The sequence below is a fragment of the Desmodus rotundus genome, chromosome X, assembly GCF_022682495.2.
Source record: "Desmodus rotundus isolate HL8 chromosome X, HLdesRot8A.1, whole genome shotgun sequence".
Taxonomy (NCBI): Eukaryota; Metazoa; Chordata; class Mammalia; order Chiroptera; family Phyllostomidae; genus Desmodus; species Desmodus rotundus.
This window is the reverse complement of record NC_071400.1, coordinates 65,762,754-65,779,128: the sequence shown is the minus strand read 5'-3', so window position 1 is coordinate 65,779,128 and position 16,375 is coordinate 65,762,754. Positions and strand designations below refer to the sequence as shown.

Sequence of the window (16,375 nt, the reverse complement as noted above, 5' to 3'; positions counted from 1 at the left end):
GTGCCAAATCTGGGCTGTAAGGAGCCTGAGTCACCTGGGTGATTTGATGTTTCACCAAAAGACTGTGCAGGAGACGTGTGCACGAGCAAGTGTGTTGTCATGATGAAGCTGCCAATCACCAGGTGCCCATAGCTGTGGCCTTCTGAGTCATCCAAATAGTTTTTTTCCACCAAGGAATGTTCAGGCTTAACACAGAATTTGATGCAGATTCATTGCTCTACTCACTCAGTCATTTTGAATGCAATGGCCACACAGTACACATGCTCACTTGATGGTGTCTACCACACCCCTGACTAGTACAGTGAAGTCATCATTGTTCACACATGTGCATTGCAGTCCACTCTCTCCTTGGCTGCAAGGTTACATTGATTACATTGATGTTGTTCAAACCATTCTCATTATATTAACAATGGTTGGACTTTTTCCAGACAGACCTCTTTATATACACACACACACATACACACACACACTTTTCTAAAGGTGTAATTGCATAATACAGTCACACTTGGGCCACAAATAGTTTTGCTTTTTAAGCTTTGCAATTCATTGCCACAATGCCATTAGTTGCTACTTCATTTTAATTCTTTTCAGCAATGCTGGATTAGTTCATTAAGAAACTGAGATGTTATAATAATGATAGACTGGACTGAGACCATACAGGTTTCCTGAAGTTCCTAACATTTCATAAGATTTTGTTGTATTAACATTTCAGGATGCATTGAGCCTTAAGTATTGATGAGAGTAACTCCACATTTTAAAGCTCTACATTTAGGTCTGATTACTAGAACACACTGACTGGATTAATGTTTAACAGTGGCTGTCTTGTGGATTCACGTAGGAAGTTGGGAGATGGCAATTTGATTCTTCTTTATTGGACTGGCCTTACTGCACAATTAATTAAGACCTGCTTAAAAATAGCCTTCAGAAGGCGGCCAGGGAAGGGAATGCCTTTAAAACAATGCCACTGTAGTAATGAATTCATTTTTATGCCTGAAATAGCTACTTTTATCCAGTTTGGATTAATAAGATCAGATATGATGTTGCTTTCTGGCTAGAGCACTAATACTAAGAAACAACTCAATTTTGTTAACTATATCCTAGGTTTTCAAAGTTATTAGGTTCTTTTAAAGAACTGACCTTGTGTAGTCAGTTCATGTGTGGTTCAGTTTTTTAATATTTTTCTCTAATTATGATGTTTACTTAGAAAGGCATAAAACATATGTATACAGTTTAAAGACAATAATAATGTCAACACTCAGGTAACTACCACTCAGATCAAGAAAAATTACAAACATTCCAGAAGCTCCACCCTCACATGCACTCCATCCAGATTCCTGTCTTCCTCTGGGTAGCCACTGTCTTCACTTTTGTCATTTCCTTGCTTCTCTTTGTACTGTAGTCACTTACATTTGTATCCTATACAAAAGCAATATAATTTAGGTTTGCCTAGTTTTGAACTTGTATGAATAGAATCACGTTATATGCTCTCTTGTGTCTGGGATCTTTTATTCAGTGTTATATTTGTGAGATTTTATCCATGTTATTGCTATGTAGTGAATTTTTTTAAAAGCTTTTTTTTTTTTATATATATTTGCCTCTCTGTTTTTTACTTAGGACCCCTGTAACTAACTGCTTTTGTAGATTTCTACTTTGCTTTCTTGGATTTTCTGCTAAGACCTCATCTGAAGACTAAAACTTGTCTGGACCCCAGTTTTCATTTAAAAAAAAACCTTATTGAGGTAAAATGGTTTGTAACATTATAAAAGTTTCAGGTGTACTACATTATAATTCGATACCAGTATGCCCTACTGGGTTCTCACCACCAAAAGTCTAGTTTTTATCTGTCACCATACATTTGACCCCCTTTACCCATTTGGCCCTTCTAGACTCCTTTCCCTTCTGGTAACCAGCAATCTGTCCTCTGTATCTATGAATGTTTTTGTTTTGTTTATTCACTTACTTGTTTATTTTATATTCCACATGAGTGTATCATATGATTTTTGTCCTTCCTTAAGGGTAATACACTAAGTGAAATAAGTCACATGGAAATGGAATCCAGTTTTCTGAACTGACCTGACTGTCACCAGTTTGATGGCATTTGTTTTGATGAGACTACATCTTTAAGGCTTCTGTGCTCGGTTAAAAATCTTCCTTTCTCCAAGGCTGGTCCAAGGGTCTGGTCATGTGATTCCAACAGTGACATCACACTCTGACTGCCGGGGAACACTGGTTCTTTAGGTGGCGTTTGTTCCTGTGAAAGGCAGAGAATGCAGCAAGTGCCCCTCTAAAGCAGTTCTTACGGGGCTCCTTCTGTAAAAGCTTCTCAACCTAAATGACCAAATGCAGGCTTCCAAGGTTATTTCTTCCTTGAGGCAGAAAAAAAGAAAGCTGTAATTGAAGGTAAGCAGACTTGAGCCTGGCCAGGGACGGAAGCATGACCCCAGGGAGAAGGGAATCTGGAGAATCACAAGCAGTCCGTTGTCAGATTCTAATGACTGCCTGCTCTTTTAGAGCTGCTTGACAATTTGCATGTATAACAGGAGACTATCTACAAAGAAGGGTGATGCATGCTTGTGTTACCTAGTGATGGAAGAGGTTTCTTTCATTTCTGTTAGAAAGCTGTTGTAGATCTTCATTTTGTCTTAATATCCTTCAAGCTGGGGCAATAGTTATTGCTTTTTAAAATCAGCTTCATAAAATCCTTTTTTAATTTCTCCTAAAAGAAACACCCTTAAGCCACAGAAAATTTAATTGAAGTGTTAATCTGCTTTTAAAAAGTAAATTTCTGATTGTTTGGTGTCCTGTGTTCATCATGTTAGCATTTGTCTTGAGAATTTAAACAGGCTTGTTTCTCACCCCTCTCCTCACATACTTATTCTCCTTCTGCCCTCATCTCCTAGCTGGCTATTTCCCTCCAAGCTCTCAAACAGCACACCAACACTGATCTTTATCAGTATGCCACTAACATGATAGGAAATGCTGGGCTGGTGATTCAGCAGCCAACCATTTTACAGCCAGGTAGTTTGGAAGATAAGGAAAGGACTTTGATTAGGAGTTTTAAGATTAACTTGTTCACCTCCTCCACTCCAACCCCTCCCCCAGTCCTACTTCTCAATATGATTTGGATTCTGCAGAGCTTTTCCTTTCAAATATGTTTGTTGCTTATGAAATGTATGCTGCATTAGGTATTCAGAAGACTCAAATTTGTAAACCACATACAGCTTGCATGTTAATTCAAACTGACATCAGAATGCTGAAGTTGTCTGTTAGAAGTTTAGAGTGAAGATGGGGATGCAGATAGGGGGAGTGAGGGGTCAGTTCAGGCCCACTTTTGTCTTCTCTGTAGAGGGATTCATCACCAAACAGTCTGGATAAAGCTTTGTACCTGTCAAGGTTGATGCTGCAAATGTGAGTTCTGTCTGTCTGGGTTCAATCATGGCATTACTCTGCATTTTTTCTCAGTGTGCATTTGCATAATACCTGAATACTGTTTTACAGTTTGTGTTTAATGGCTAAATATTTTTCCATCAGAGGATTGTGGAAATATTTTGAACAAGTTGGTTAAGCCATACTAAGTAACCGTGTATGAGTACAACTTCTGAGTTTGAATAGTTCTCCCTCATCACTACTATTCATCAAACAAACTTTGGTTTAGCTGGTATTTATTGAGTCTTGTTCAGGTGCTAGATGCTGGAGAAGGCAATGGTGAGTCAGATCTAGGGCTGCCTGCAAAGAGCCTCTAGTCTAGAAAGGAACATAAAGCATTTGATTAAGTAATTGTAATAGAAGTACTAAAGACGAAGCAGACAAAGGGCTGTGATTGTTAGGCAAATGAATGTTTCTTCCAGTTGAAGGATCAAGGAGGGACATAATCATGGAGCCCTATTCTGCTCTTTAAATCTCTACTGATAAATCCTAGACTCTTCTGACATACTCAGTAAAAGTTTCTACAAATTTATTACATCAGGGATCAAAGTATTCTACCTATTGAAGGGAAATATGTACATTCCAGGCAGCTTAACTCTTGAAGAGGCTGATATGTTTTCTTTGGAGTCCCCATTCAGGCAAAAGCTACCTCCTAAGACTGAATGTTTGCCCTCATAAATGTAAAATGCTTTCTACTGTGATGTGTCTGCAAAGGCCTTTGACCCTTTTGTCTCCATTCCATAACAGAAACTGAAATAGCTAACCTGCTCCAAGCTCCTGTCTTTTGCTTCATAAATCCTTCCCAGTGCACTTTGACTCCTGTCAATTCTCCCTCCATATTGTTACTCTCATCTGTCCCCTTCCATTTACACTGCCTTAACATACTTATTTTGTGCCTAGACCGCAGAAACCTCTGAATGTGATGGCGGTTAGCACCAGGTGATTGATTTCATTGCATTGTCAGCATGCCCTAACTGTACTCCACTGGTAGTTTAAGGGCTCACCTTTTGGTGTATTGAAAAAAGATATTAAAAGTGACCTGTGTCGCCCCGGCTGGCATGGCTCAGTGGTTTGAGTGCTGGACTGTGAAGCAAAGGGTCGCCAGTTTGATTTCCAGTCACGGCACGTGCCTGAGTTGCAGGCCAGGTCCCCAGTAGGGGGCACGTGAGAGGCAACCAAACATTGATGTTTCTCTCCCTCTCTTCTCCCTACCTTTCTCTCTCCCTCCCCCTCTCCCTAAAAATAAAATAAATAAAATCTTTAAAAAAAATGGCCTGTGCCTGAAGTACTAATGTCTGTTTCCTGTTCAATACAGAGGACAGGTCATACAATGGTGGAGGAATAGGTCCTTCAAATAGGATGATGGACTTCTTGGAGGAGCCAATCCCCGGTGTGGGGACCTATGATGATTTCAATACAATTGATTGGGTGAGAGAGAAGTCTCGAGACCGGGATAGGCACCGAGAGGTAAGGTGAAAGATGGCACATGAATAACTGTTAGGAAACACCAGAAGAAGACGTTGAAGATATATATTCTTTATTTGTATTATTTCTTTCAGCCCTGGATGTGGCTAAATCTGGTTTTTATTGGCAATGTAGAGTTTTATTTTTAACTTATTTTTAAGGTATCATTATAAATTCTTTTGAAAAGAATTTATATTTAATGATGACTTATCTTCCTACAGTAAGTGGTTGAAATGGAGCCCTGAAATTTCAAAGATCCTCTTTCCCCATTTTCATCTCCCTTTTATGGTTTTCTCTTGAAGCAGGATTTTTAGAACTAAGAAAAGTAAATGGGCTCCTTTTAAAGGAATAAAAGAAAGAAATCTCGGAGTCCAACTGTTTACTGAAGCACACAAGATAAACTTTTTGTTATTATACCTATCGTACAACCACAACACCGAAGTAAATTTATGTATTCAGCTCAAACAGAACCACAAGACCAATCAAATTCAAATTAAGAACATTGATTTTACATGATAGGTAATTAGATGGTACTTAGGGCTGTGGCACAGCTTCTTGTAAATATTACGAGAGCATTTTCCCACTTTTCAAAGTACTGTGAAAACTTTTCAGAGCAGTTCGCCAAGATCATTTGCCTTGAACTTGTTTCTGTGTATCATTTAAGTGAGGGAATCCTAATTTCTAGTTTGTGTCTGGAACACATGGCGAGCTTATTAGAAAGGTAGGGCCTCACCCCAGTGACCCTGATTCAGTAGGTGATCCTCCGGGGAGTCATTTCAACCAATGGGAGGTATTATTATTTTTTCTTTCTTATTATTTCTGCTTTGACTCCAAATATAAACTTTGATTTTTAAGCTGACCTCATTCTGTCCTGAGTTCATGATTTCCTTTTCGTAAGAGCCAAATCAATCTCACTTTTCATTCTGAAGCCTTTCCAAGCTCCTGATTGGTTTTCTCATGACCTCCTGAACTCACGAGTCAGGTTGTCTTAGGTACAGGTTTTGAGAAATTCCTTTGTAATCCTTGGATTTCTGATAATCCCACTGAGTTTTCTTATTCTAACTTAAAAAGGTGATCTCTATAAAACATTCTCTGTTTTTCAAAGGTTTCTGATATTTAGGAGCACATATGCATTCTATTTATCGTATCAATGCATCAAGCAGGCTTTAAAATTTGGAATTTTCCTGGCTGGTGTGGCTCAGTGGATTGAATGCTGGCCTTCAAACCAAAGGGTTGCTGGTTCAATTCCCAGTCGGGGCACATGCCTGGGTTGCAGGCCAGGTCCCCAGTAAGGGGTGTGCTGGAGGCAACCACACATTGATGTCTCTTTCCCTCTCTCCCTCCCTTCCCTTCTGTCTAAAAATAAAATAAATAAAATCTTTAAAAAAAGTTTGGAATTTTATGGCATTTGAATTTCTGCTCTTTGTAATTCAGAGTTCAGTTTGTCATCAGGTGCATATTCAACTTTATTCACATTGCAGAAGTCTTCTGTAATATGACAAAGGCATATTTCCCATTATATTAAAAGGGTTACATCTGAGACAAATTATACCAATTAATGATAATTCCAAATCAATTGCAATGTGTTTATCACATATCCAAAGGGGACTTTTCAGCACTAACTGTTCATCATCAGAATGGAAACACTCATGGGGAAAAATATCACTTCATTTACTTTTCACTACTGTACTGGAAATTTGAAGTTATAGGTTAAAATGCAATTTTAAAGGGCTTTAAAACTTTTTATAATTATTATACTTGTGATGTTGGTAGATAAAGGTGGAGTGGCTAACTCACAGTTGCAAAGATAAGAAATAGAGGTCCAGAGAAGGGGGGTAGTACCAATGACAAAGTTGTCAGTATGCTTGCTTTTGAAATGTGGGCACTGAAGGGATAAATTGAGAAGATTAGGGCCTAAAAGGTAAAACTTTCTGCAACTCTTGATAGCCTCAGATATTCCCAGCAGGTTTTTGAGACTAAAGAGATGCATTCCAAATACCATTTAGTATCTGTGATCAATGTAGAGTAAGGGGTTTGTGGGATTAGTCTTGAAATTTGCCTGACCTGACGCATAGCTCTGGATAGATAGTATACCTCAAATTGTACTTTTCACCAGTCAAATAAGTTTATGTCCGTTTATTCTTTGAAAAACAATCAAATATTTGCTATGAGTGAAGAGACCATCCTTGAGATATCTGATGTCTAGGGCAGAAAGAGACCACTTTAATAAGCAAAACAGAGTGATACTTTAAGAAATCAGCACCTGAATGGGGAAGGCCTGAATGAGGTACTTGCAGGCATTGTGATATTGTAGATGAAGGTGGGGATCAGTAGTCAAGGTTCAATAAATCTCAAAGTTCTTGGTTATGTTGGGTCAGCCAAAGATTATTTGAGAAATAACTCCAAACTGGTCTCTATTTCCAATGAGTAGACTTGTTTTTGTGTTTCTTTACTCTATTGCATATTTGGAGGTGAAATAACAATGGTGTGTATCGAAAGTATCAATGTTTTCTCATTTTTTTCTTAGATTACCAATAAAAGCAAAGAATCAACATGGGCCTTAATTCACAGTGTGAGTGATGCCTTTTCTGGCTGGTTGTTGATGCTACTTATTGGGCTTTTATCAGGTATGGTAAACTCTGTTAGTTTTCTAAACAAATCTCCTAAAATTGTGGTATGCCCCTCCCCTAAATCATGACCTGAGTTGAGTGCTATGCTTTATGATTTTCCTACATGAAATAAATTGCTGATGGATCTTTTGGATGCACATGTCCCCATCATAAAGGGATACTAATACATGCATTTAACCTCCTTCCTTAAATAAATAAGGTTAAATGAGGAAATGCATTTAAATGTATGTGTATGCTATAAAATGATGCATTCATTTTAAGATGCTGTTAGCACTGCCTTTCGGTGCTTTCAGTTTTTTCCAAAACACATACTACTTGGCGTTTAGGAGAGAAGATGTAGAGGAGGACTTTCTGAGACTTTTTTGGTAGCTATTTCTTAAATATCTACTCTCCCAATTGAGGATAAAGAAAAGCACGTAAGATATGGGCTGAGGATTTTATGGGTAAAATCCTTCATACCCTGAAGGATTTTACCATCTCATTCTCTCATGGTGGCTGAGAAGTAGGATGCTACCACCTTTTCCTATCTTCTCCATCAACCTCCCAAGACACTGCAAATAATATACAATCTAACTCAGAATATTATACTTGGTGTGCAAGTACAGCTTTAAAGCAAATTCCCAAGCAAGCTTCCCCTACCATGGAAGAATCAGAAAGCCAAGAATACCTGGTAGAGATGCTAAAAGTTGTAGCCTTATGGCATTAAAAGATGGGTGTAGGACGATATGGAATATTGAGCTAAAACAGAAGTTAGGTGGAAAACCTGAATGGAGGTTGATGAGATGAAATGGCAATTAACAGCACAGGCTGTCATTTGTAGCTGCCTACATTTGAATCCACGCCCTGCCACTTGTTAGTTTTGTGACTTTTGGCAAGTTTCTCAGCCCTTGGAAGCTTCAGTTCACTGATCTATAAAATGGGGATAATGAGTACCTGTATTACACACTTGTGAAAATTAAATGAGATATAGCGCACATAGCACTCAGCACAGTGCCCAGTTGTTAATGGTGCTTCAGCTATTGTTACCTAGAAATAATTCATGAGCTGTGGAGTATAAGATGATTGCTGCAATGAATAATGGCTCATCCATAGCTGGCTTTTCTTTTTTTTTTTTTTTTCAATTTTTATTGTTATTCAATTACAGTTGTATGCCTTTTCTCCCCTTCCCTCCCCCCGACCCCAGCTGAACCCACCTCCCTCCCCCACCCCCACCATCCTCCCCGAATTTGTCCATGTGTCCTTCATAATAGTTCCTGCAATCCCCTCTTCCCACTGTCCCCAACCCACTCCCCCCGGCCACTGCTAGACTGTTCCCTACCTCACATAGCTGGCTTTTCAAAGATGATCTGGGGAAGAGGTCAACAAATGTTTTTTCTAAATGGCCAGATAGTAAATATTTTAGGATTTGTGGGCCAAATGGTTTCTGTAGCACAAAAACAGCCATAGACAATAGGTAAAGAAATGAGTGGACCTGTGACCAAGAAAAAACTTTGTTTACAAACACAGAAACAGAGTTGACCCTCTAGCCATAGTTTTCCAACCCATGGTCTAGGGTGTTAATGTGACCCCTTCTGACAGTTCAGAGCTGGCTAATGATAGACTGTATGGTCTGTAGTCCCCAGTATTGCAGAAATGCTGAAGAGAAGGAAGAAGGATGAGAAAAGGTTATATAGTTTAACAGTTAGGAAGATACCAATGACTTTGAAAAACCATCTCAGTTAAATATTAGGGGCCAGAGTTCAAGAGGAAGCAAGCAGTGTGGAAGTTTTGGAGGTATTTGGTGTTCATTGGAAATAGAGAAGCGACAAAATCTTGAAGTGGTAAAAAGGATGAGGGAAAGCATTTTATTTTTTAGGGGAGGGGAAATCTGATGGAATTCGTAACCAGGGAAGAAGGAGCCAATTGGGAAAAGAAGGGGTAGAAATAGAAGGGAAGGTAGCATTGAGGGTAACTGTGTTAGGTAGGGTAAGACATGCATACATGAAATAACTAGAGACCAAGCCAAACTCTATAACATCATGGTAATTTTCTGAATCCAGGCAATAAGTGCAATAAGAGTTAGAATAAAGAGAATGGGGGAAGGCTAAAATGGCCAAGAGTAGGTATCAAACTGTGTTAGATTTGACTTAGGTTATTTAAGTATGTAAATAACCTGTATTAACACTTTTAGCACCTACCAAAACATACACATGACATGGCCTCCAGCCTATTGGAGTGCAAGCATTATATCCTCAACTTTTTAATGTATTTCTTGTCACTAGGTGGTCAGTGAATATTTTTCTTTCCCTCATACACACAGGGCATTTTGTTTTTAAGCATTGGAGAGCTACAGTAGAAGCAGTGTTTCTGAATGCAGGAACAGTCTGTGGATTCAGGGGCTGTGAATTTTATGATATCTTTCCTGTTTCCCCAAACCACTATTCTAGGCCATTTAATTTCTTTATGCTAAAATTCTTCATCTGGATGACAGAAATGATGAGAAGGCCAAAATCAAAAGTACTGTAACTATCTTAACCCTATCAGTCTATTAGCCATAGTGCCTGAATCCCCATTCACTATTTACTTTCTCATAATTTTCTTTGACGAGTGTTATGTATATAATACTGTTTGCTCCTATCACTAAGAAAACTTCAGAATATTCATGTCCAAGGCTCAGGAGGCTTCAACATGTCTACAGCTTCATATAACCTTCTATGTGTATCACAGTGTGTGCTTTTATAAATTCAGTTCCCTTAGTCTAGAGAACCTTCCTGCCATTGCTCAAATTGCTTTGTGCATAGACCAAAATCACTATGACGACCGAGCCCTTCACCCCATAGTCTTTATCAGCTCCCCTCCCCAAGCCATCTCAAATAAGATATCATATAATATTCTTCAATATGGTAAATGTCAGTTTCCTCAATCTTATGTATATAGTGAGAATAAAATAATATTTAATAAACTTGACTGTTGCCATGTCTGGTGTGGTTCAGTGGTTGACTGCTGGCCTGCAAAACAAAGGGTCGCCGGTTCGATTCCCAGTTAGGGCACATGCCTGGGTTGTGGGCCAGGTCCCCAGTTGGGGGCACGCAAGAGGCAACCATACATTGTTGATTCCCTCTCTCCCTTTCTCTTTCCTTTCCCCTCTGTATAAAATAAATAAATAAAATCTTTAAAGAAAATAAACTTGACTGTCTTTATGGATCAGTATTCATTGACTCTAAGCCAGAGGAGAATCTATGTAAATCAGCTAAAGGTCAAATCCATTTGCTCCTTGCTCTCATCCAACCACTTTGCTCTCCTTTAAGTTTCCTCTATATAGAAATTCTACAAACACAGTGTTTAATGCAGACAGTGTTTTGTTTTCTTTTTCCCTCCTAAACAGGCATTTAACAATAAGTGAAATCTATTAGAGATAGTAGGTGCAAATCAAGCAGACAGGCAATCAGAAAGAGGTTGCAAGTGGAATGGGAAAAAGTATATGCTTGTCCATTATTTTTATCCCTTTTTCCCCATTTTCTCTAATAATTTTGCCCCTTCCTTCCCTCCCCTCAAATCAGGTTCCCTAGCTGGCTTGATAGACATCTCTGCTCATTGGATGACAGACTTAAAAGAAGGTATATGCACAGAGGGATTGTGGTTTAACCATGAACACTGTTGCTGGGACTCCAAGTATGTCACCTTTGAAGACAAAGACAAATGCCCAAAGTGGAATAGCTGGTCCCAGCTTCTCATCAGCACAGATGAGGTAAAATGTAGTGAAGATTTTGGAACCACTAACTTTTATTCTTTCATTTCCTTCATTTCTTATACTCTTCTCATGCCAACTGTGGAATCTCCCCCCACCCCCATTTTCCTTTTCATGAAAAGGGGAACCAGTGCCAGCTGCCTTTTTCTGTGGTTTAAGTACAGTCCTGTTTCCCTCTCTTATGGCACATGGGATTGTTTGATGCTTACACAATGATTTAACATTTTTGCTTGTTTTAAACAAGCTTAATGTTTCTTCTTAGTTTTAGTACACAGTGTGACTGAATGTATCTTTCTCTAATAATCTCAGTAGAAATGTTAGAGCCATCTGACAGGTAAGCTACAATTTCTAACAAAGGATGGATCGGGTTAAAAATGTTTATAGTATAGGTTCCAAAAATAATTTTTCCCTGAGCATTATATTAGAATATTAAAAAATTACAATACATTCAATATCAAAACAAGAAAAAACCCAGGAATAAAATTGTCCCAGTCCCATTTTGAGATTAAGTCAATATTTTCATTTGTCCTGTCTTCTAGCTTATATTTTTCTATACAGAGTTCACTTTGTTTTGCACTTCCTTACCTTTCTATTACTGCTTGGTTGTAAGTTAGATCTTTTCTATTAAAAACAAAAATACAAAGTAAAATGAAACAAAGCAACTCCCAATTCCCAATTCTACTCTGACTTGTATTAACTAAAATAGGTACCATCTCAGCTCACTACTCATCCACTTTGTTGGTGAAGTGAGGGGGACAAGACTAGGATATATGTTTGTACTTTGAAAATTTATTTTTACACATACTTTGGTCCACATTTGAAATGGCACGTGCGCACACACAAACATACAGAGTCAGTCAAGGGAAAGGAAGGATAGCAAAATAAAGTCAGAATTAATAGTGTTTATGTACATATGACTGTACATATTTTGATTTAGGAAAAGAGTTCAATAACAGGGGTAAATATACACTATATATATGAGAGGGTTTAACCCTGTGCTTCTCAAACTGGGGCCAGTGTGCCAGAGGGTAGGTGAGACCACAGGATGTAAATGCTATGTGCCTTCCCAGAATACCAGTTTTTCCTAAATATTTGGACAAATATTTTTCAAAAATTAAATGTAAACAGCCGTTAAAAAGAAATGAAAGATTCCCATGTTTGTTAAGATAAAAAAATAATATTTATTTCAGTTCTGCTCCTGGGTACCCCACCCCCTACCCTGATGTCTCTATTTACTCTCCTAGATTAGGAGTACTTGGGTAGAAAAATTTGAGGAGACCTGGAACTTAGGATGAGTCTGTGTGTGTGTCTTTTTTGTGTATGTGATTCCCTTGCTCTTAAAAAATATTTTATTTTTGAAGTAATTAGAGATTCACAGGAATTTCTGAAACAATGTATAGGGAGCTTTCCCCTACCTTTCACCCAACCTTCCTCAATGCTAACATCTATCTTATAAGTATAGTATAATAGTAATACAAGGAAATTGACATTGGTGCAGTCTACAGCCTTTATTTCACCTGTTTTACATGCATAGATATATGTATGTATGGGTGTGTGTGTGTGTGACTTCCTGCAATTTTATCACATGTATAGATTTGTGTAACCACCACCACAATCAAGATATACAACTATTGTTGCATCACCACAAGGCTTCTCCGAGCTGGCCCTTTATAGCTGTGTGTGTTTAAGTGTTCCAACCATAACTTTCAAACTGGAGCTTGAGATTTGTAAAGTGACACATTTCTCTGGATCTCCTTTTTATGAACAAAATCCTTGCCTGGGGAAAGAGTTTTCTGGGTTTTAAGAAGAGTTTTCTTGCCAAGAACTTGGCCTCCCGGTCCCTGCCTTTAGCCAGTTTCAGCTACTTTCCCGTTTACTCTTTTTCCCTCTTTGTTTCCAATTTTTGAAGTCTTCTTCCTTAGCTACATTCCAAAGGCAGAGAGAGTGATTATATGTTTCTCTCAGGGAGTAAAATAATGGAAAACCTGTGTCAAAATTGTGACTCAGGGGAAAAAAAAAAAACAAAACACCTCGTTTTGGTTCTCCTTGCCTAGGTCAGCAAATTATTTTAATAATATTTTATGTTTTAAAAAGTCAAAATTTCATTGAGTTTTCTGTTTCATATAATTTGAATGAGTTTCAACTTCTAATATTTCTATCAAGAAGCATAATCTAATGTTCAAACTAGGTTTTTTTGTAAGACATAATTATTTGCAAGTCTTTTAATGTTGGTCAATCCTTATTGGTGGTTAAAATTAGATTTCTTTTCTAGAAGACTTTGTTATCATAAAGGGTAGTTTCAAAAGTATATTCTATCCATTTTAAAAATACCTATTGCCCTTTTATTCTTTGGGATATCTAGCATTTCACTGGTATTGTTTTTTGGTCAGAGCCTGGAACTTTCTACTGCATGAAATTGTTGCTGAATCTGTGGTAGAAAAATTCTCTCAAAGATGTAGCCATTCTCTACAGAACATAATTGTGTATTTTAACAAAAACATCCAGGAATTTTAGACACTATAACTTCTTATGAGAATTTGACACCAAGGTAGGTAGCCAAAGGTGAATTTACTGGAATTTTAGAGCCAAGCTTCACTTCAAATGTGTAGCCAAGATTCAGCCATTCTAATAAAATAGCTGTTAATAATCTTAATAAAATTGACATAGTATCATATACAGTGGACCGTTGAATAACATGGGTTTGAACTGTGCAGCTCTGCTTATACACATTTTTTTCCCAATAAATATAACCATCCTTTTGTATTCACCCTTGTGGATTCAACCATTCGTGAATTCAACCAACCACACATTGAACACAGTATTTTCATATTACTGTCTGCAATTTCCCAACTGCAGATGAAGGATAGTTTTTGATCTGAAATTCGTTGAATCCATGGATGTGAAGGGCCAACTAAGTTTTGGGGGAGTCAAAAGTTATACGGGAAATCTAAAGAACACTATAAACAAAATAGAAACAGACTCATAGATACAGAGACTTGACTGATGGTTGTCAGAAGTGTTGGAGGGATGGGTAAAAAAGGTGAAGAGACTGAGAAGTATAGATTGGTAGTTACAAAATTACTCATGGGGATGTAAAGTACAGCATATGGAATATAGTCAGTAATACTGTAATAACTATGTATGGTGCCAGGTGGGTACTGGAAATATCAGGGGAATCATTTTGTAAAGTATATGATTGTCTAACCACTGTGCTGTGCACCTGAAACTAATACAAAGTAATGTGGAAGGTAAAAACATTTTATGGGGATTTTCAACTGCTCAGGGGTTGGTATCCCTAACCCAGCATTATTTAAGGGTCATCTGTATATTTGGCTACAAAACATATCAAACCAGTCATATAGAAAGTGAACTTGTTTGCTTCAGAGGTTTATTTGCTCTTGTTCTTGTCTATCCTTAGGAGCCATTGTTATTTTCCTTTGGGTGCATCAAAACCTCTAATTATCAGTAGCAAATGGGCTGACAGTGTTTTAGTAGTTGCTTTGCTGATAATCAGAGAAGGAACATCTTGAGCAATTTAATATTGGTCTTTTTCTTTCTGACCTCCTCTCCTGAAAACCTATTACTCAGAAGAGCCGCATGCCTTACTGAAACTGTCTAAGCTAAAACAACCTTCTTTTCTTTTTTCCCTGTTCCAGGGAGCCTTTGCCTACATAGTCAATTATTTTATGTACGTCCTCTGGGCTCTCCTGTTTGCCTTTCTTGCCGTGTCTCTTGTCAAGGTGTTTGCGCCTTACGCCTGTGGCTCTGGAATCCCTGAGGTGAGTCTCTAAAATGGCTTATAAATGCTAACAATAATGAATCTTCTTTGGTTAAAACACTTTAATATGTATTACGGTACACATCACAATATAAATAATATGAATATTAAACAGGATCAGATCCTGAGGTAATCTAGGGTCTTTTGGATCTTCCCTAAGTCTCCTCTCAACCTGGGCCACCTGTACATTAACAGGAGTTGATTCGTAGCCTCCCGTGGGTTCCTGGTGAGCCAGGTCCCTGAAGACCTCCCCTATTCCCTACCCAAGAAGCTCCCATGGTAGATCCCAAGATTCTGGCCAGAGAATATAGTAGTATTGTCTACTTTGTCAGAAAAGAACAAAGAAAACTATTTTTGTCCCTGAACTTTGTGGCTCAGTTGGTTGGGCATCGTTCCACAAAACGAAAGGTTGCGGGTTCCCTTCCCAGTCAGGGCATATGCTTGGGTTGCTGATTAGTTCCCCACTTGATGTTTCCCTCTCACATTGATGTTTCCTCTCTCTTCCTGCCTCTCTTCCCCTCTCTCTAAAAATAAATAAATGAAATATTTTAAAAAAAGGAAGAAAACTATTGTGCTGTATATCCTACAATCTAATTTGCACTAGAAAAATGGTGATTAAAACCCTGTTTCTAACTATTTTTGCTTTAGATTGCTTGACAGTGACTGAACTCACTGAGATTTAAGGTTACCCAGATGCTCTTGCCCTTCTCTGTTTCCTGACCAAGTCATAGTTAGAAATTTTTCTGGCAGAGGATCAGGCTATATGAGTCCGTAAGGAAAATACCTTTCCTTTCCACCTCCCCTTCTCCATATACACACTCTCATATTTACAATACTCCCTTGCCTAGCTATCATATGGCCAAAAAGAAAGAAAGAAAAGATATAAACATGAAAACTTAACAGTTCTCACTTTCTTGGGTTCCTGGGATCCCCCCCAAAATAGGATCATTGTAGGTCAGGCATTTATGTCACTTGTTCAAAAGGTATAGTTTCTACAATGAGGTCCAGATTGTTGCTTCTTATCCTGCTTTACTTGCTTAGTCTATATCCAATCTCTTTGTGTTCGACCTGCAGATAAAAACTATCTTGAGTGGTTTTATTATTAGGGGCTATTTGGGTAAGTGGACCCTGATTATCAAAACCATCACACTGGTGCTGGCAGTGTCTTCTGGCTTGAGCCTGGGCAAAGAGGGCCCCCTAGTGCACGTGGCTTGTTGCTGTGGGAACATCCTGTGCCACTGCTTCAACAAATACAGGAAGAATGAAGCCAAGCGCAGAGAGGTAATAACAAACGACCTTAATAGTGTCTGTCTGTCTGTCTGTCTGTCTCTCTGTCTTTGGTGAGAAGAT

General features: G+C 38.3%; 1 protein-coding gene across 2 annotated transcripts in view; it reads left to right on the top strand.

The window, feature by feature from the left end:
• CLCN5 (chloride voltage-gated channel 5) overlaps nucleotides 1-16,375 on the top strand; it is a 218,137-nt gene that overhangs the window by 167,597 nt on the left and 34,165 nt on the right. The window contains exons 1-6 of one of the 2 annotated variants that reach the window (XM_024579941.4): nucleotides 2,118-2,400; nucleotides 4,742-4,893; nucleotides 7,418-7,517; nucleotides 11,060-11,247; nucleotides 14,904-15,026; nucleotides 16,100-16,306. In XM_024579941.4, coding sequence (XP_024435709.1) covers nucleotides 4,786-4,893; nucleotides 7,418-7,517; nucleotides 11,060-11,247; nucleotides 14,904-15,026; nucleotides 16,100-16,306 — 726 coding nt within the window. In that variant the 5' untranslated portion in view covers nucleotides 2,118-2,400; nucleotides 4,742-4,785. Of the gene's footprint in view, nucleotides 1-2,117; nucleotides 2,401-4,741; nucleotides 4,894-7,417; nucleotides 7,518-11,059; nucleotides 11,248-14,903; nucleotides 15,027-16,099; nucleotides 16,307-16,375 lie in introns of those variants that run through there. The other variant, XM_045187525.3, reaches the window with a different exon arrangement.